We start from the raw sequence: 21,069 nt of genomic DNA on the forward strand, positions 1-21,069 counted from the left end.
TTACAATCAGGAGTCCTCAGTTTGAGGCCCAACTCTGCCACGTAGCTGGTGGTCCTAAGTGTTCACCTAACCCCCGCAGGACAGCCCGCAGATGGCCGTGAACTAAGGCTGCTTCCCGGGATTTCTCGAGAAACCCAGTTGGTTCATCGAGCACCATTGTGAGTCAGCTCTGTGCTGAGGGCACTCAAGTCAGAGCAGAAAGAGGACTGGTCACGACGGGCGGCAGGGCCTCGAAGGCCAGGCCAGGGGCTTGGACATTGTACTGCAGGTCTGCGGGGAAGATGGGGGGTTAGAAGGTGGGGTAACCCAGGCAGCTCTGTGCTGTGGAAAGAGGGCACTGTTGCCCCCTAAGATGTGGATGAGAAGGATGAGACGGGGACATCAGTGAAGGGGGCTGTGGCACTGGTCCGTGAGAGAGGACAACAGACGAGAGCAAAATCTAGGAGGCGAGGAGGAGAAAAACAGGCTCAGGCACCGCTGGATGTTTGGGGTGTCAGAGAGTCAAGAGAGAGGACACCCCAGGATTCAACTCTAAGGGGTATGAGATTTGGGCAAATCGACTGGTGACAAAACCAATACAGGGTATGAGACGGGAAACGGCACCAAAGACTTAAGCGGCAGAAGCCGCGTGGCGAGAACGTGTGCAGGTCTGTGCGAGCTCTGCCGACAGGAGTGACGCCAGGACGCTGGTAGGACCCCTGGCCCATAGACGTGCTCAGCAAGTGTCACTTTCCTTTCCCTCCCACAGACCGTTCCTTTGCCCCCAGAAGGCTGGTCTGTATGACTGACTCACTCATTCGTTCGTAGGTTCATTCGTTTGCAAACGTGTATCAGCTTCCCACCATATGCTGGGCGCTGTGCTGAGTGTGCGGCAGGTAGAAATAACATCCTTGGCGTTTGTTGTGATGAACAGTTATGGAACGCCAGCTGCACACACCCAGTCTCTGCTGTGCCCTCGCTCACTCTGTGGCTTGAGCAGGTCCCCGCCTTTCTCGGGCCTCAGCTTCCTCCTCTCCAGAGCGTGGGGTCTGCCCTCACGCAGCCTGCCCTGCTCACCTACCACAGTTGCCTGAAATGTACGTGGGCTAAGGGATGCCAGCAGGCTCTGCAACCTCCGTGGTCACATGTTCGCTCTCAAGCACTGAGTGTCAGCCTCTAGTAAAGTTTGGCTGACACCACAGACCCACACCCTCTAGGCTCTGGTCTCTGTGGAGCGCGGGGCAGGGGTGGGGACTGTCCAGCTAGACCCCTGGGCCTCATGTGCCCTTTGATCTTTGCAGTGGTCACGTGGGGAGTGTCCCCTCATAGACCCGGGTGTCCGGTTCCTCCACTGCTAGCTTCCCTTCTGGAACAAGCCTTGTTGCTCTGCATCCAGCCTCTGCCTGGCCTCCTGGCCTCTAGACTCTCCCTCCCAAAAGCACCCTCTAAGCCACTGAAGGTGTCCCGCCATATGCGGAACTGGAGACCTCCTCTCCGGCCCTGTGGGTAAGATGCCCATCCCTGCCCTTCCACCCTCCCTGCTCAGGAAGCAGCCTGGACGGCAAAGCCCAGGTAGTTTACAAAGCAAACAGAGACCAAAATAGGGGGCGTGGACTCCCCAGAAAGCAGCCAACACGAGCCAGTCTAGTCATGCATGCCACTTCCTCCTGCTCTTACCTGCGTGACCTCCGCACGATAGGCAGCTTTACCCCTTATCCTTAGGGAAACATTCCATAAGACTTCGCAACAGCTAACAGCCACTGAGCACCATTAGCTGCCAGTGTGACACTTTGGCCATTGTTCTATGTACCAATCACTGTGTGAGGGTGTCCTAGCCCCACTCCTGTGCCAATGCTAAGGGGGCAAAGGGAGATAAAGCAAGCCCCCACCCCCACCCCGGGCTGCCACTTGCAGGGTCTAGCTGAGCGACTGGCGATGGTTTAGTGCAGCACATGCTGAGGTTGGAGAGCAGCGGGCGAAGCACCGGCTGAGGTGCTGCACAGCCCGGGGAGCCGACCTGCGGGCTGAGCCTTGAATGCAGACGGGGCAGGGCTGGACCTTCCGGCTCATGGCCTCATTTCATTCTCCACACAACCGCATGAAGTAGGTGTTTGTTTAGTCTCCACTTTACAGATGGGAAAACTGAGGCTCAGAGATGTTCAGTAAATTGCCCAAGTGTCACAAGCTAGTGAGTCGGCCAAAGCCAAGATCTGAGCATCAGCACAAACAGCAGCCCCACTCCTGACTGCCTGTGGGTGCGGGCTCACTGCAGGGTGTCAGCACCCACATGTTATTCGGATCCTCACAGCCACGCTGGGTCGGGGGCTCCGAAGACTGTGAGCGAGGCCGGCTGAGAGGCCGTGCCTGCCTGGGTCACACTCAGCAGCCTCAGAACATGTGCTCCTTACATCACGCCGTGCTCTGACCTCCAGCCGTGGGTGCAGGGGGGTTGGCGGATGGGGATGGGGTTGGAGGAGCACCCACTGTGAGGGGCCCAGGAGGTGTACGAGGCCAAGGTCAGCCAGACGTGGATTTTCCCACAGGCTGCCAGGGTGATAGGGGCCTCGTGTGGCCCTCGCATGAGGTCGGCTCCCAGCTTCCCTAAGGCCCAATAGAATGTCCTTCCTGCTGTCTGTATGGGGACAAAAACCGGCCTTGACCTGACCGAGAGCCCTTATCGCTGTCGAGGGGGTGGGGTGTCTGCCTGAGCTGAGAGTTCCAAGGGACTGATCCGGGCCTGCCCTTGGGGTGGCCGGCACTGTCAGCCAAGGGGAGACTCCTGGAGAGAGAGTGGCCCCGCTGGCCTGTCCTCCCTTCCCTGCAGCCACCTCCCCAGCGGGATGCTCCATCTGCCCCTTCCTGAGCCCAACGGGCCTTGTACACCCCAGCCCTCATCACCTCTGCCCTAGACAGCCTCACCTGCATCCTCTCTGATTCCCAGCCCCAGCCTCTCCCCCCGCCCCCCCCCGCCCCCCCCAGTAACCTAAGCTTCTACCGGATAGAGAACTGTGTTAGTTTCAAGGGCTGCTGTCACTAATGACCATGAACCTGACGAGTGAAAACAATGCACATGTATTGTATTCTCTTGCAGCTCAGGAGGAGTCTGAGGTCAAGGTATTGGTAGGGCTGGGTCCTTCTGGAGGCTTCAGAGCAGAATCCTCCCCAGCTTCTGGGGGCCGCCCACCGTCCTTGGCCCAGGGCCCCCTCCTCATGTCACCCTGACCTCTTCCTCAATCGTCATGTCTCCTTCTCTTCTGTAGCCAAACCTCCCTCTGCCTGCTTATAACGAGGGCTCTTGTGATTACAGTTAGGGCCCGCCGGGACAATCCAGGATCACCTCCCCCCTCAAAGGTCTTCCTTAATCACATCTGCAAAGTCCTGTCGGTCACATGAGGTGACACTCTCAGGTTCTGGTGAGGAGGACATGGACATCTCTGGGGCCATGTCCAGCCCCCACAAGTCCCAGCTCTTCAGCGTCGCATTAGAGGCCCTTCATGATTTGCTCCCTGACCACCTCTTGCCACCACCACCTTCTGTCCCCACTCAGCGTCCATTCATTCTCAGGCACCGAGGATTTGCTATACACCTGCACTGTCTGGGGCCCTGCAGTGAGCAAAGCAGAGGCGCTGCTCTCTGAGGGATGTTATTCCAGGACAGGGGTTCTCCAAGTGTGGGCCCCAGCCAAGAGCAGGCTTCCAGAAGCAAAGTACCCCGAATCAGGCCACTCAGCCTCAGCCATGGCACAGCTAGGATTCGAGCCCAAGCCCGTCTGACTCCAAAGCCCAGGCTCCTTCCATGGGGAAATGCTGCCTAGGCTTGACTTTAGCCCAGACTCATAGGTACCAGATGGGGAGACCAATGCTGAGGGAGGCAGGCGGCCTGTCTGAGGCCCACAGCAAGCTCGGGAGGGGCTGGCAGTAGACCCTATCTGTCTACTCTGGCGTCCTCCTCCGTCCCACTCACTGGCTCTGGGTACTCTCCCAAGGCAGGGAGATAACAGTCGCGCTCCCTGGGCGGGCACGTCCTCATTCCTGCAGAGCCCCCCATGCCTGCCTGGCGCTGCGCTACTCCTGGGCCCTGGAGGTAGGAGTCAGAGCTCAAGAGAGACCTCGGAAGAAGAGGGGCAAAGGGAGGCAAGGTGTCCGCGCCCCTCCCGCCAGCTCTCCCCTCACAGCCAGCACCCCACCTGACCCCTCCATCTGCTCTCCTTGCCTCTGCAGCCAGAGAGGGCATTTCCAAACCTAAATGGGGTTCTACATCGCCCCTCCTGGTGTGCTTGCAATAAAATACAAAGTTCTCATCCCTACCACCAAGACCCTGCACCCCATGCACCCCACCCTCAGCCCAGACCATCTCTCAGCCCTCTTGATGCACCCAACAGTTTAATGTCTGCTCCCCTAGACCATGAGCTCCCTGAAGGCAGACCTGTACCTGCGATGGTCACTGTTTACCCCCAGCACCTAACACTGTGCCTGGCACAGCACAGGCTTGGCCATGTGTATTGAATGAATGAATGAATGAATGAATGAACACCTTGTTCTAGGTCCCAAAAGCCCTGAGAAGTGAATAATGCTGCCCCACCTTATAGATCAGGAAACCAGTCTCAAAGGGGAGTTCCAGGAACCTCGTGGGAACTCGGAAATTCCTGGGTCCCTTTTCTAAACTGGATGTCACAACGGGCCTCCCTCCAAACGCTGGTGTCAGGGGCAGCCTCACAGCCCCATCCGCCACCAGCTTTGACTCAGAGGATCAGTCTAGAGTGGAAAGAGGCCCCTGGCCTGCCTATGTCACAGGCAGGCCCAGGAAGGAGCGGGGACTTGTGCCAAACACACAGGAAGTGCTCAAGCTGGGGTGGGGTCCTGCGTCCCGACAACCAGGACGCTGGCCACTGCATCTCCATGGCCCTGTTTGGCCAGAGGCTGGGGACAGCGGGGAGGATGGCGCTGACCTGTCTTCTGCTCTAAGTCCCGTCTCGGCAGGCGGACGAGGGAAAGCCATGATTGACGCAGGCACGTTTCTTAGGCAAGTCACCGGACAGTCTGCACTGCGGTCTCCTTACCTGTAACTGTGACAACGACTGACTTTGCAGAGTTGTAAGGATAAAGTGGAGTCAGGGACACAGGCAGCGAGCAGACTTACTGCCACGTGGCAGGTACTTTACCAGACGTGGGTTTTGTTCTCCATCATGCATCCTTCTCTTTCCTCTCATTTTGCCTTGTCTTTCATGTTCTATCTTTCTTTATGTAACAGGTTTTTGGAGCGATGCTCCAATATACTATGCAATTCACTCATGACAAGTGTACAATTCACTGGTTTTCAGTGTATTCACAGAGCGGTGCAGCCATCACCACAATCCATTTGAGAACATTTTCACCACCCACAAAGAAACCCTGTAGCCTTCAGCTATCACCCCTTCCCCACAACGGCACCTAAGCTGCTTTCTGTCTCTATAGCTTGGCCTGTTCCGGACATGTCCTGTAATACGTGGGCTATTGCACCGGGCTCCTTTGTGCCATGCTGTTTGTGCCACTTGGTGTGATGTTTTTGCTGTTCCTTCTTCCTTTTCTCCCTTCCTGTATTTCCTGTTGTTTTGTGTTTTCTTCCCGTCTGCCCCTCCCCCACCCCTTCCCGCCATGCTCCCATTTCTCCTTCACCAAGTGCCTGGGTTTTATGGCAACTCTTGGCCATTTGCAGGCCCGGGTGGGCTGCTCCAGGCGTGAGACTGTGTCCTGCTTCCCCAGGTGCCCATGTCCCCATCTCCTGCCCTGGTTGGCTCAGAAACCCTGACCTGTGCTTCTGCACAGCCGCCCAGAGCAGCTGGCTGCAACAAGGAGTTAATCCTTTTCAGCTTCTGTCTCTTCAGAGAGTTTGGGGAGTGAGAGCCCCCTGCACCCTGAGAGGAGGTCAGGGAAAGAGACCAGAGGGACAGGGGGTGGAAAGCCTTTTGCAGCCTCAAAAGTCAAGGAGGATAAATGATGAAACCCCAGGAGTCACCTGAAAGGAGTCACCAGCTCATTTACCCCCTGCTGACGGTGTCTTTGGCGCCAGCCCCCTCCTCCCTGGCTTCTTGCGATCCTTGTTCCTGCCCTTTCCACACCTTCCCTTCCAGCTCTTTCTGACTCAGATCTGATGGGACCTGCTATGGAGCTGCCTCCCAGGGGCTGTGACGGGAAGGAAGGAGAGCTACACCTCTGGGCCACGGCTGCTGCGTTTCCCTGAAAAGAAGACCAAGCCGGACCATCAGCTCTAATGAGTCTTTTGGAGCAAAAATTAATATAAGACCTGGTATTATATTATATTATTATATTATATTATATTATATTATATTACCCAGTCTTATATTATAGTAAAATAAGACCGGATCTTATATTAATTTTTGATCCAAAAGACACCTTAGAGCTGATGGTCCGGCTACGTCTTCTTTTTGGGGAAACACGGTAGTAGCTTTGTACCCATAAGAAAAACGTGCGCTCCAGGTAAACAAATTAGAAAGGAGAAGGCCCTTTCTCCAGGGCACCCGGCCCAAGGCACATGGTTCGGCAAACAGCAGGAGCTCAGGATTTCAGTCCTGATACCCCCATGCAGGGAACAACCTCCAGACCCTCCAGACCCCATGGTCTGGTAACAGCAAACTTTTGGGGTCTGCTGTGCAGAGCAGGGAACAGCAAACCTTTTGTGCACAGGGCCAGATAGCGAATATTTCAGGCTTGCAGCCCATACTTCTCTGACACAGCTACTCCAGCTTGCCCTTCTAGCTGGAAAGCAGCCACAGACAATATGGAAACGAATCCGGGGAGACTGTGTTCCATTAAAACTTGATTTATGGACACCAAAATATGAATTCCATATCACTTTCCCCAGTCATGAAACATTCTTCTTTTATTTAATTTATTCCCCACCATTTCAACAAAAATAGGTGTTAGGCTGGATTTTGCCCACAGGCTACAGTCTGCCAGCCCCCCCACCCCACCCCCCACCCCGTGTAGGCAAAGAAAAGGGTACCAAGTTCAGCCCCGGCACTCACTGGCTCTGTGACTTTGGTCAGGTGGCTTGCCCTCTCTGAGCCTCAGCTTGCTCATCTGAGAAACAGGATAAAAATGCTTCCCTATAAGGACTGTGATGGCACTTAGCACCAACTTATGCAAAGCGCCTGGCACAGAGTAGATGCTTATAAGGGGAAGTTTTTCTTTTGTCTCCCCCACCGCCCACGGCCCCTCTACAGAGAAGCAGCTCACAGTTCAGGGCATGGCTGTGGGGGCTTGTGTCTCAGCTGTGCCAGTGGATTGCTCGGGCCAGGCCCTGAGCCTGAGCCTCGTGTCCCTCATCTGAGAATGGGGGGCTTGCATCAGTCTCAAGGGACTATTCCAACACTAATTATATATAAATGCTAAATAAGAGACAGAAATTATGCCAAACCCCCAACTGTGTTTGTGTCAAGAATCTTCTGGCAAGGGCACTGAAGAACATGTTTTTCATACTAATGAATCACTCTGAGTGTGGAGGCAAATTCAGTAAAATGTGTCCTTGTCACGACCTGAGCTGCAAGTGCAGGGCCAGGGACAGATGGGTGAGACTGGCCCAGCAGGGGGCTGCCAAGAGAGCCCCAGCCTGGCGGAAGACACTGGGCTTCTCACTGCCTCTGCCACTAACAGGCCGTGTGGCCTTGAGAGGATCGCGTCCCTATCTGAGCCCAGCTTCCTCGTGAGTCAGAGCTGAGGCTTCAGGCGGCAGCACTGCTCCTGGAGAAACAGCAGGTCAAGTCCCCTCTGCTTCGCGGTGACACAAGTGTCTTTACACCCACAGGGGCCGTATGTGGCAATGTTGAGGGATATTCCCAGGTGTGCACAGCCCCTGGCTCTCTTGGGGTGTGAGGATCAGTCCCTCCCGGCCCAGAGATGGGACGAGGGGGCGGGGGAGTTTGTCCCAACTGCCAAAAGCGGCTCTACAAGCTCTACAAGCTCTGCTGGTGCAGAAGGCTGAGTGTGGGGCCGCAGACTGGGCATCACGGGCCCAGGGAGAGACTGCGGCCGTCCTCACTGCCAGGCAGACGTTTGGGGTGGGTGGCAAGGCAGTGCCCAGTGCCCAAAGGACTCAGGGAACTCGCCCTCTGCACACTGACTTGGCAGAGAGAGTCCATATAAGTACTGAATTACTGTTGAAATGGAACATTAAAATGCAAAGTCGAAGAGAAACGCCATTCCTGTTGCCAGCATCCACAAGCCCTGAAGTCACGGTTCCGTTCTCCCTTCCTGGCTTTCATGAGCAGATGTGGCCTCAATGTGTCCTAAGCAGGTCACATGTCCCCCGTTTTAGGGGCTGCTGAGTGTTACTGGTTCACATTCACTCATCCTTTAGGGCCCATTCCCGGCAATGTGGGGGGAGGGGGGAAGGAGACACTAATGGAGGTCCGGGTGAGCAGGGAGGGGTACAAGCATGTGTGACAAGTGCTTGGACCTGGCAGGTGGGGGGGCCGAGGCTTCTGAAGGGGCTGACATCTCGGTTGACTCCTGAAAGACACCAGGCATTTTCTAAGCTGATGGGGCAGAGGCTGGAGGTGCCATTCCAGGCAAAGGAACAGCATGTGTGAAGGCTGAGGGGGTGTGTTGGGGCACCCACAGGAAAGGGGAGCCTGCTCTGTTGAGAGAGCTCTGAAGGCTGCTCCAGTGCTGCGGGCTGGGTGACCTTGGGCAAGTACTGCCTTCTCTAAAACTTTGTCCCCATCTGAAAAATCGGGCTGAATCACGACAGCACCTCCCTCCAGGGCTGGGGACAGGTCCAAGGGCGTAAATGCCTGTGTCTGGGACAGAAGCTTAGAGCACAGCTCTGAATCCGCCCAGGTGTAAGATTCGGTATTTCATTCTGCTCAGGCGCCCACAGGCCACCATTCGATGGTGGGAAATGTACATTTTCCAGGTCAAGGGAGCTCGGTCAATTTCAGTTGTAAACGCGGTGACTTTGGAAGTTGAACCATCAATACAAGGAATCGGGGTACAGCAGCTACATGAAGCCTCCTTGCTGCCATGTCAGCAGGGGACCTTCCCTTGTCCTGGCTTCCAGCTAGGAAACACGGCACAAGCCTCTGCTGCAGACACCCCCCCCACATCCTCCACTGGCCCCCACCTCGCCTCCAGGTAGGGCTCTGACCTCAAAAGAGAGGGGTGGGGGCAGGGCCCACTCCAGCCCTCAAGTGGTTCTGCCTCCTCTCACAGGTTCTTGCAAACCAAATGTCCCTGGGCTCTCTCACCAAGGACATTTTGGGGGCTCAAGAAATCATGTCTGCCTTCACCTGCAGTCACTGCCTGAAGGGTGGGGGGCGGCACTGGCCACGGGACAAGCCCGGGTGAGAAGCCAGGGCAGCACATGGACATCTCGAAACAGTATCCTATCCCCGCACCCCCACCACCTGAGGCACAGCACACACCTGGCACACTGGCCCACATTTCAGGACCGCCTACCTGGTGACGGTAACTAGCAGCCCCCACGGCTCTGGGAATGGCTGAGCCTGGTGGAGTCAGGCTGCCTGGGACACTGGCCATGGGCACGTTACCTAGCCTGTCCATGCCTCAGTTTCTTCATCTGTAAAATGAGGATGTTACTAGTACCTGCTTCAAACTGTAGTTTTAAAGGAGAGAATAAATATGCAGGCCCGAGAACAGTGTCTGACACGTGGGGCGCCCCGATTGACTGATATGTTTTCCTATCGTTTGCTTTGCCGACATCTCTGCGTTGTTTTTGCTCTTAGAAGCAACCCAGAGATGTATGTCAGCAGGAAACATTTTGTTGCTTTCAGATTATTTCCCTAGAAACCAAATTTCTAGAAACAGAATTACTGGTCAAAGGGGGAGGGATATTTTAGGCCTTTTGTGACACTCTGCCTAATTGTTTTCTAAAAAGCGAGGGGCTCCCCTGCCGCCTGCCACATGGCAAGGATGCTTCCTGGAAGCCAAGTAGGGGCGGGCCCTGGAAGTGCTGTGGGGGGGTCTGAGCAGGGCAGAGAGAGTAGCCGGTGAGAAGGGGCCACCGGCATTCAAGAATGGGCAGGGGGCAGGGAAGAGAGAGAAACATCTATGAAGGGGTTGAGGAGAAATCACCAGAAAGGCGAGACCCCCCTCCATTCAGAGACAAGAGAAAATAAGCCTCAAATCAAAACGACAGGGAGCCAAGCCCAGGACGCAGTGTGACAGGCCAGGGTGCCCTTGGGCAAACAGCCATCCTCCCTGAGCCTCACTTTCCTCTTCTCTGAAATGGGTGTGACACCCACCCGCCTCCCAGGGTGGGATGGAATGAGCCTTAGGAAACGGCTTTGGGAGGTGCCCGGACACCGTGAGTTCTTGCCCGCGAGCAGCCACTGGCAGGAGCAAGCAGGGGCTTTGGGGTTTCCTCAGTTCTAAGAGACCTGCCGTGGTTTCAAGGGAGATTGGACAAGCCGATCAGTCTCAAATGGAGGTTGCTGGAGGGTTTGAGAAGGGGGGCAGGGTGAACACAAGGCCAGGACTGGGAGATGTGCATGTGACCCAAATTCCCTGTGTGGTGCAAGGGGAGGGGGCAGGCAGAGGGTCTCGAGCTTTGCGGTTCAGCTTCAGCCCAGCGGGGCTCTCAAGATTCTCGGCTTCCTTGCTGTGAGCCGCTGGGCCAGTGACTGAAGCCCTTGTGGCTCACACTGCCTCATCTGTCAGAGATAAGACTGTGACAACTACATCACATGTATCACATGGAAGTTGTGGAAGTTCAGGGCTAAGTTCCCAACCCATGAGAACTGTCATCGTTTTATTTTTCTGCAAACCCAGTTCAGCAGCAGGAAGTGGGTGGGAGGGAGGCAGGGGAGGGGGTCAGTGGAAGTAGGGGTCCCCATGTCTTCACTTCTCCTTCAAGCAACAAACCCAATGTGCTCTAACATGTAACACAGGCGGTGTGACCTCGGGCAAGTTTCCTAACCTCTCTGTGCCTTAGTTTTCTCCTCCATTAAATGGGTGAGAGTAATACATGTGCATTTATGGAACTAATACTTACAAATTGCTTAGAGCTGGGCCAGGCCTGCCGTGGGAACTCAGTGGATAGTGGCTGTTATTCAGAGGCCCGAAGGCTCAGAACACAGGTTTTGGAAATAGCAGACATGGCACAGAGCCCTGTTTCTCTACCCACCAGCTGTGTGACCTTGGTCAGGTCACTTAGCCCCATGAAGGACCAGTCCCTTCATCGAGTCGCCAAGCATACAGTAATTGTTCAATGTGGCTGCTGGCTGAGGGCTGTAGAGAGGACAGCCAGGAAAACTGCCAGCCCATGCCCTGCCGCCTTGGCTCCCCCAGGGGAAGGTGGGTGCATTCTCCTCCCCAGAGGGGCACCGTCCTTTCCCCCAGCCTCCCCGGGCCACCCGCTGCCATGGGCAGGTGCAATCTCACTGATCCATGCAGTTGTAAAATCTTGGAGAAGGGCCAGTGCAGGCCACAAGCTGAGACCATTCCTTGGTCAGTCCCCGACATTCCCCAGTTCCAAAGCCTTCGGCAGCGGCCAGTCCTGCCAATCACAGGCAAGCTCCTCCATCAGGACCATCCTGTCTGCTCTCTCCTCCCGCTGCATCCCAGGCTCCTTCTTCTCCAGCTGCACTAGACTTTCCTGTTCTCAGATCACCCCACAGCCATGCTGCCCCTCAGTCTGCAGAAACTCCCCCATTACACCCCCGTTCCATTGCCACCCATTGCCCCAGGCCCAACTCAAATGCCAGCTGCTCCACAGAGCCTCCGCTGGGTCCCAGGGCAGAAGTGGCTTCTGGGCCACAGAGTCCTGCCCAGCCCCGCCCCCCACACACACTCACACTCTTGTGTGCACGCACACACCACTACACATCCACTCACACCCATAAGTTACTTGACACCGCGACCCTGCCCTGGCCATCCCCACAGCTCTCATCTTAGCTCTCGGTCCAGTTCTGTCCAGTTCATTCTTTAGTCTGGCCCTCGTGAAGGCGCATGCGCACTGCGAGGGGCGCGCACTTGGGAGTCAACAGCTGAGGGTTCAAGTTTGAGTTTTGCTAGTGAGTGACCCGGGGCATCTCACACCCGCCGAAGCCTCAGTTTCCTGGGGTGTGAAACAGGGACACCTGCGCTTGTCTTACGGCGCCCCCGGGGCGGGGGGGGGGATTGAACTAGAAAAAGGCTGCGAACACCCTGCGCAGAACCTAGCGCGGCGCGCTCCGTAAATGCCGCTTCTTGCCAGTCACGCATTCACCAGCTGCAAGCTAGGGGTCCACGGAGACGGCCGGGTCACAGCCAAGCCCTCCCTCGATGGGCGCCCAGGCTGGTCCCAGGCTGTGCCCACCATATTCAGGGATGTGTGTCCTGGATTCCTTTCAGGAGCCCAAAGCGCCTGACCCTCTGTTTCCCTTCTCATGGGGGAAAAAGGGATTAACGGTTTGTGACTGGGTTGCACTCTGCTCTCAACTAAGTCCAGCGAGTGCTGGAGTGCCTTTCTTGGATGAAATTCACTGTGTTTTGGATAAATTTCACCTTATTTGACATGAAAATAACCACCGTGTCTGCAAAGCCCGCAGCAAGTCTTCGCCCAGCTGTGTCCGACCCTTACCACTGAAGGACAGCGTTCCACCTTGCGGGCTTACGATAGGGCGACGCCCCTGCCCATCATACCTGCCCCTGGCCCGCCCCTTCAAAGCAGCCGCTGGCACAGACAAACCCCCTGTGTTTACCTCCAGAAAATTATGAGAAAGCCACGAAAAAATTTCTCTCATGAGCAGAGGGCTGAAGGTTGATCATTTTGGCATATTGGGCAGCACTGGTTTGTGGTAGGAAACAAAGGTTTATGCAGAGAACATTCTGATTGGGCTCTGGGTAACTTGGCGTCCTGACATTTTCATCTTGCAGCTTATTTTAAAACAACCAGAAATTGGGTCTGGCCTGGAGAGGAGAGTTGCCCCAGGTGTTGGCAAAGGCTCAAGGCAAGAGGAGAAAGCCCTGGTGGGTGCAGCTAGCTGGTTCCCAGAGCGGCAGACAGCCTCTCCCCTTTCTAATCTCCTCCAAGAGACAGGACGTCCTGGTAACACAGTTCCCAGGATGTCGGTGACACTGACCCTGTGGGTGTGGCAGTTTCCAGCAATGCTGGGCACAGGATGAGCAGGGGGGGTTCAGGGATCGGCCAGACCCTCAGCACACAGTCCCTCAAACACCAGTTCTCAGGAACCCTCAGGGGCTTGGCTATTGCAGGAAATCGGGGAAAGGGGAAAGCGGAGGGGGAGCTCTTGGAATTTCAAAACATTTCATTCTCCCTTCTCATCTCATGGCTTCGCCAGTGTGTTCACTGGAATTACTTCCATTTTACAGATGAGGAGAGGGGCCTGGGAAGGGCGGGAGTTACCTGAGATCCACAGGCTGGGAGCAGTGGGAAGGCAGCTAGAGAAATAAAGCCAGCATGAAACGCAATGCATGGGGTTAAGGGCTGCCAGAGACAGCAGGGGAAGCTCTGCTTCTGATCTGTGAATTTAGACGTCAGAAGACTGGATAGTCACTGTCTGAACCGAGATTTATTGGGTTTTTGTTCACTAGTTCACATACATGATTGAACCCCTACTATAAACCTAGAGAGTGGGTAGAAGATGAGAGATCCAAGAGCTGCCTTTAGTCTGGGAGGCAGACAACCAACTGATGGTTAACCCAGGGAGGTAAGCGCCTCAGAAGAGGGGCGCAAGGGGCGGGAGGAAATCTGTAACCCGGGGACCTCAGAGACAGCTTCCCAGAGGAGGAGATGCCTGAACAGAATCTGGAAACAGAAAAGTAGAAGTTGAACAATCCAGAAAAAAAATAAAAATAAATGACTTTGAAGCAATGGGAACGACATATGCAAAGACAGAGCACAAGAAAGCGCCCAGGAACGTGTGCGTGTGGTGGGTCAGTGTGATCACCTGTCCTGTCGGCACTCGCAGGTGATGGAAAGGGCACTGCCATTCATTATCTGTAGTCCTCACAACCGTCCTGTGAGGTTGCTATTACTAACTTAGTCACAGATGAGAAAACCGAGGTTCCCAGAGGGCCCCAGCACGGCTTCTCATACCGAGTAGGACTGAAACTGGGTCCTGACTCCTGATGGCTGAAGGTAGTATAACACCCTCAGTGTGAAAAGACGAGGTTCAGATTTCAAAGAACATTGCTTCTTTGGGGATATTTTAGTCAGGACACTGTTAGCTGCCTGGAGCAGGAACCCAGCTAAACGAGGCTTGGGCTGGTGGAGGGGAGGAATTGGCTCACAGAACTGAAGAGACAAAGAGTAGTTTCAAGCATGGCTAGATCCAAATGCTCAAATGTCATTAGAGATGTGTCTTTCTCCAGCTTTCAACTCAGTGTCACACTGCATTGGTTTCATTCTCTGTCAGCCTCCCCAGGGTGCCACCAGCACTCCAGGCTTGTATCTTACCACTTTAGTGGCCCCATGGAAAATATGTCCCTTTCCTACCTATTGTTCCAACAAAAAGTTTCAGGCTTACATTTCATTGGCTGGGCTGGGTCACGTGTCTACCTTTGTACTCAGACCTGGAGCCAGGGCAAAGAATGAGAGCTCAATCCTACTTCGCCCACATAGAAAAAGAGGGGGAAATACATTCCAAAGAATCAGGGTACTTTTCCCAAGAGAAGGGGAGTGGATGACGGGAAGGTGAGAATGACAGGTGTTTACAGGGGCACTTGCTGAGTAGCAGATGCTGTATTCTGTGCTCTCCTGCAACCCCATTAAAATCCCACAGCTGCAAGAATCAGGGCTCAGGGCAAAGATGGGCCATGGGAACATGAAGCGGGTCAAGGAATATAAAACCTACTCGTATCTCAGAAGTGTGTGATGTAATAGAGTCTACATAGCGTGGGAATTGTCCCAACTCACGTCTGGCATGGACGGCACGCCAAGTAAAGGAGGGGGGGCTCCATGCCACTGGACGTAAGTTACATAATGTTAAATGTGCATGTTAAACATTTTTTATCCGAGGATAGAAATTCCATCCATATGGTAAAGAGGAAAGAGAATGAGAAAAAAAAGGTAATTTAAAACAAAGTAAGAGAAGATAGGAGAAATTTGAGAAAAGGTGATGCAAGTATAAAACACAAAATCACATTGAAAATTATTCAAAATGTATCAAGAATCACAGTACGTGTAAATGGATCAAGCTGGCCAATTAAAAAATGAAGATTGTGAAATTTGATTTTTTTAAATCCAAACAAATATTTTTACAAGAATCAAACAAACAAAATAAGGAATCAAACAAACAAAAAAATGTTGAAAGTATAAGGAAGGAAAAATAAGATAAAATAGGCAAATAGTAACCCAAAGAAACCTGGGTATCTGTGTTCATATCACACAAAGTGAACTGTAAACAAAATGTATTACTCAACGTAAAGGTGATTATACTTTAAAAAAAAAAAGATTCAATTCACCAGAAAGACAATAATTCTAACCTTGTATGTACCAAGTAAACTGGCTTTAAAAATAAGTAAAGTAAAATTGACAAACTACACACAGAAATTAATAATTAACATCATAAATAAATAATATTAAGAATGAAATTAAAGAATTTGCAGAGATTAAGTATGATCATGAGAACATTGCAATCGATTTTACGCCCCCAGCGAGGAAAACTCAGACGCAGTCACCACATTCCTCGCAAAACAGGACTTGCCAAACCTGACCTGAGAAGAAATAGAAAACCCGATGGCCCTATAACTATTAGAAAGAAATAAATGAAATGAATGAAACACCAGTAGCGCTTGCTTTTGCAAAGGAGTTTTACCAAACACTCAGGGAGCAGCTCATTCCATCCTGCACAAAACTCAATCAGAGGAGAGAAAAGGGGAAACTCTGCTGTTTACATGACAAGGCCACGGTCAAAAGCAAGTACGAGACGAGAAACGATAAAAAGCAAGAAGCAACCCTGATGTCCATCCACGGGGGAGTGGGTAAAGAGACTGGAGTCTATTCACATAACGGAGTGTTTACAGGGGTGAAGATGAGCTACAGCACACGTACCGACACGGCCTAATCTCCTCAACATGATGCTAAACAACCAAAACAGCAGCTACAGAAAAAAAGTCACAAAACACGATTGCACGTCTATCAGAGTAAGATGCAGGCAGAACTACCCAATACATTGTTTAGGGATACACAAATATTTGCTGAAACAAGCCAGGGGCTCGTAAAGTTCTATTTCGTAACCTGAGGGCTCGTTACACTAGTGAATTTTCTTTAAAGCATGTGTATGTGTTTTTGTATAGCCTCTTTGGATGTATGAATGCATTTCGTTTGAAAATATTTCCTGATGGAATTGACATGTAACAGAAAGATACGTCTGAATTAAGGAGACATCTGAGATGTTTATTTCCTTTGTTTTGTTCACTTCTATGTTCTGAATTTTTACTGTGAACATGTGATATATCCAAATTATTTTAAGTGACTTTTCAGCCCTTAAGGAGAAGGGGCTCGTTATTTCCTAATCTAGAGCTTTTCTTTGATAATTTCACTCATTTCAGTGACAGTCACTTGGTCAGAGCCACAGGCTCTGTCTGGAATTTTAAGCAAAGGTAGTAGACGCCTACTTGGTCAAATGTGTACAATACTGGAGCCTCTGGAGTGCCAGAGGCACGACCTTGAAGTCCAGGTGAGGGCAGGTGTTCCGGGGAGGGAGAGGCTGGCCAAAGCCCCAGGGAAAGCTGGGGCCTCCAGCACTGGCTAAACTGGACGCACCGCGCACTGAAGGAAGCGTGCGTGCCGGCTGTGTCCTTGTTCACAAAGGCTCGAAAGCCAGGCGCCCTTCTGTCTGATGGGCCCTAAGGACAAGCTCTTCCCTCCCTCCACGCAGAAGGGGATGGGATAATGAGCTGCCGCCCTGGTGACTTAACAGATGATGGACGGCGATGGGTCTCAGGACCAAGTGGTGGGAGACGCCCAGGTTAGGAGGGGAAGAGGAAAGCTGTCACTTCAGCCTGGGCAGGAAAGTGAGAAACGTGGCAGTCTTAGTGGCCTTCGAGCTAAAGCCGGAATTTGACCTGCCCTGGAGCTGCCCACCCACCCAGCAGTCTCTGGGACACGACGCAATGCTCGGCCTCCCCTGTGTTTGGGTCCAGGGCGAGCTGGGGGTGGGGGGGGCGGGGATGCAGGACAGCACTCCACAAACCCCAGTGGCTCACAGACTCCCCTCCCGTCCTGCTCGCAGTCCCCTCCCTCCCGGGTTCTATGCACTTAAATATCTACACAACTCTGTGTTTTCACTGAAATACCTTTGTAAGAAAACGTTCTATCGTCACCATAATGAAAATGCAATATCACTTGTGGGAAACAGAAGTACAGTGACACAAAACAATGGCATCACAGTTTGGTCAGATCCAATTGCCGATTAAAGCCCTGAGCCTGGCTCCAGCTCTCTGTTATAACCGGACACGCAGGTGTTAGGGCTGAAACTCGAGGGCCCCACGCTGAGCCTTTCCCTCCGGACCTTGTGAGGTTTGCAATAAAAATGGGAAAGGATCTCACAGAACGTGGCTGCAGGGAAGAGCAGGTCTGCCAGCCACATCTTGGCAGGCACAGGGCACAGGAACTTTGTATTCCCACAGGCGAGGGAACTTGTCCGCTTTCTGACAGTGCCTGGCACACACTTGGTTCAAAACGGGCCGATCAAGCGTTGGGCTCATGTACCTTCAGTGGCCTCTCCTCCAATCAGATTGACTCCACAAGTATTAACTGAGGGCCTACTGAGCGCCAGCCACATTGCAGCGGTTTGAAAGGCAAGTGCCTTGCCTTCGGGGAGCACGCATTCGGATAGAGACAGAGGTGTTCACGCCTGATTTTGATGCCAGGCTGAATACATGTTTTCATCTTCTTCTCCTCATCTTTCCCCAACTCATGCAGGGCGTGCTGTAGGCAGTCAGGAGTCATTTCATTAAGATTCAGAAATAGCAAGTATCAGCCAGGCTCCTACTGTGCGCCAGGCTTTAGAACACTTAATCCTTTCAAGACTTGAGAGGTACTTATTTTTACCTCCATATGACGTTCAGAGGGGTTAAGTAACTTGACCAAGAGCACACAGCATGTTAGAAACCGGCTTGGGATTTGAAAGCAGGTCTCCAGAATGCTCTGCCCTGTGGGCTGAGGGAAGAAGTTCCTGTTGCACGTGGGAGATCTGACCGCCCCCCCCCCCCCGCCCACCTCCCTGTCCCTGGGGTGTAGCTTGGAAGGAAAGGCCGAGGCTAGGCCCTGGCCCCACTGGCCTCGCTCAGTGGTCACCTCAGCCCTGACCTATGCTTGTGTGTCCTCAGGAAGCCAGCACTGTCCTGTACCATGTGCTCCGGCAACCTTCTGAGCTGCTGCAAGAGTCTGTGGGGCCTTCGGTTCCTCCAGAGACACGTAGGAGGCCCCTCGGAGGAGCAGCCAAGGGAGCTGCTGGCCAAGGGGCCACGGAGGACATCGCCTGAGGAAGCGGTGAGGACACTGCCCTCCCAGGCTGTCTAGACCCAGCCCCAGGACACTGAAGATACAGCTCTCGGTCACCAAGATTTGACTTCTGGAGCCACTAAGGACCCAGCAGCCCCCAAAGCCACCGAGGATGCACCCTAGCCTGTGTCTGGGGAACTCCCAGAATCGCAGCAGGGGGTGGGGTGCTTGGGCCTCCGGTGGAACAGCCTGTCTGTGCTCAGCGTTCCCAGACAGGTGCCAGGTGCCAGGACTCCCCGGGGTCACAGGCTCACACTGGTGCTGGCCCTGAGTCGCGAGCAGAGACAGCGTGACGTGTGCATGGGTGTGTGCATGCAGGAGCACGCGTGCCCTTTGAGCACAGCAGAGGGTGTTGCCATGAAGTGTTAGTTTCTCATCCCCACGTGGGTTCTGCAGATTAAGGACAAGAAAGGCAGAGAAAGGGAAAGGCGCCTTTAATGAACACCTACTGTGTGTGAGGTACTCACCTGCACGGACTCCCATAACCCTTATCACATGTGACAAGGATTATGGTCGCAACTGTAGGGGTGGAAACTGAGGCTCAGGGAAATACGGGGCCTGCTCAAGGCCACTCAGCTAGAATGTGTGCCCAGCTCTTAGGAGGCACTCGAAAAGTAGCTGTTGAATGAATGAATGCATGAATGAATGAATGAACGAACGAACGAACAAATGGGAGGGTGGGTGAAAAGCCAGGCCTCCAGCCCATGCTCTTGACACGATAGTACGCTGCCTCTCAGGAGAGGGGTCCCTGAGGCTCAGACCCACAGCCTGGGGTGGGGGGGCCCTCATGCAGCTTTTTGTCAGCAAGAAGTGGCGTGGACTTGCTGGGGAAAGTGTACCAGGCGTCAGGGATGGGGAGGTGGAGGTTTGGGGGACACAATAGATGTGAGTGGGGAAGTGGACCCCACGGCCCCCTCTGCTGGATGTGTGACCTTGGGTGAGTCAGGAGACCACCCTGAGCAGCTCTTTACTTCTCTGTCCTATTCATGGGGTGTTGCAGAGACCCCAGGAGGTGGGGGTGCTGAGGGTGTCCAGGGACTCTCCTCTCCGGCCACAGCCCCTCCCTGAGCCCACTCTTCCCTCATTCCAAGGCCCCTTCTGGGGTCCCCTTCCCTGCCCACCATGCCTTTTCAGTCCCTCTGGCCCCCCGCTCCCCGGCCATCAGTGTGGCTGTTCCCCGACCCTTTTCTTCTCACTGTGGTTTCCTCCCCTCTGCGGCCTCACCCGCACCCTTGACACTGAAGTTCCCTGGAGACTTATCTCAGGAGATTGGTCACAGATTTGTCGCTGGGGCCCAGGCTCCTTCTGGGAGCTTTCCGCCCACTGCTGCCTACACTGTGCCCCCATCTGGGGGTGCGAACGAAGGCACCTCACCTCTGGCATGACCACGACTGCCCCTGGACCTCGTCCCTGCACCTGCTTCTCTCCCAGGGTGCCTTCCAAGGCCGAGGGTCAGTCTGGGCGTTCTCCCCACCTGCCCTGTCGTCACTCCGTCCCACTGCCCTCCCCTCGGTCAGGACCATGGAGACAGCCCTCCACTCTCCCCACTCACTTCCCTCCAGCCCACAGTGGGCTGTGCAAAGGGCAAACCTGCTCACGTCACACGAGGAAACCTTCCTGGCACGGTCCCTGGTTTGTTTGGCTGGTTCGTCTCGCTGCTCCCTCCAGCGACCAGGCCATGCACAGAGCTGTGTCCATGACGCAATGCTCTTCCTGCCCTTTCGCCACAGGCTCTGCGCTGAAACAGCCCTTCTTCAGGAAGTCTTCCCGGGCCCTCCCTGTTAGGCTCGGCCCCGACAGCCCCCCGCCACCCAGAGCTGTCCTCAGAAGCCGTGGGCAGGGTAATCCATAGCCATCTGTGATTTCCGGGCCCCCGTCTGTCTCCCCCCCTCAGGAGGTCATGGATCCTGCCTGTCTGTTGACCACTGTCTAACCCCTAGAAGACCATCTAGCACACAGTAGGAGCTTTAAGCAGCTTCTCTGCCAATACACCAGAAGGCATGATTTGCCCTGATGGCCCCAGAGGTACTCAGTCTCCTGGCGGGGCTCCTCCTGGGAGCCCAGAATCTCCTCCTTGGAAGTTTTCCCAGGAGTCCGAGGCAGGTGAGTGTGTGAGTCATGGCCAAGTAGGTGGACGCGCAAGACTGGCCTAGCTGATCACAGACTCATGGTCGGGGCTGAGGGCAACGTGCCACCGGCCGCCTGCCACTGCAGCAGCTCCTGCAGGCCTCCTTCCTGTCGCTGCCCTTCCGGGGGCCCCCTGGAACCTCTGCAGGCTGCAAAAACGGGACACAGGCTGCCTAGAGGAGGAACATCTGTGGTGAGCCCCCGAGTCCACGTTCCGTGTTACCATCGTGTTCCAATAAAGCTATCAAAGCAGATGCTGCCTTGCAGTTTTATTTTCTAACTTCCTGGTGAGGAAATACTCCCCAAACTTCATTATACGGTGTGTCTTAATTTAGAAAAAGTTATAATAAAATGCTGGGGTAAAGACTAAGTTGGAAAGTTCTCAGGAATCTAGGTTTCACCGTCAAATGCCACAGCAGCAATGGGGCGGGCTGGCTGACAGGATCAGGCCTCGGTCCTGCAGCTGGCGAGCCTGCTACGTGGTAGATGCTC

The 21,069-nt window shown here is 54.0% G+C and overlaps 1 protein-coding gene across 3 annotated transcripts in view; it reads left to right on the plus strand.

Moving 5' to 3' along the window:
* Positions 1-20,831, plus strand: part of HRH2 (histamine receptor H2) — a 33,976-nt gene extending 13,145 nt beyond the window's left edge. For 2 of the 3 annotated variants that reach the window (XM_074313909.1, XM_019716214.2), the window contains one exon: positions 18,276-20,831. In XM_074313909.1, coding sequence (XP_074170010.1) covers positions 18,276-18,468 — 193 coding nt within the window. In that variant the 3' untranslated portion in view covers positions 18,469-20,831. Of the gene's footprint in view, positions 1-79; positions 6,289-18,275 lie in introns of those variants that run through there. The other variant, XM_074313910.1, reaches the window with a different exon arrangement.
* The last annotated feature ends 238 nt before the right edge of the window (positions 20,832-21,069 follow it).

The sequence above is a fragment of the Rhinolophus sinicus genome, linkage group LG10 (assembly GCF_036562045.2).
Source record: "Rhinolophus sinicus isolate RSC01 linkage group LG10, ASM3656204v1, whole genome shotgun sequence".
NCBI classification, from domain to species: Eukaryota; Metazoa; Chordata; class Mammalia; order Chiroptera; family Rhinolophidae; genus Rhinolophus; species Rhinolophus sinicus.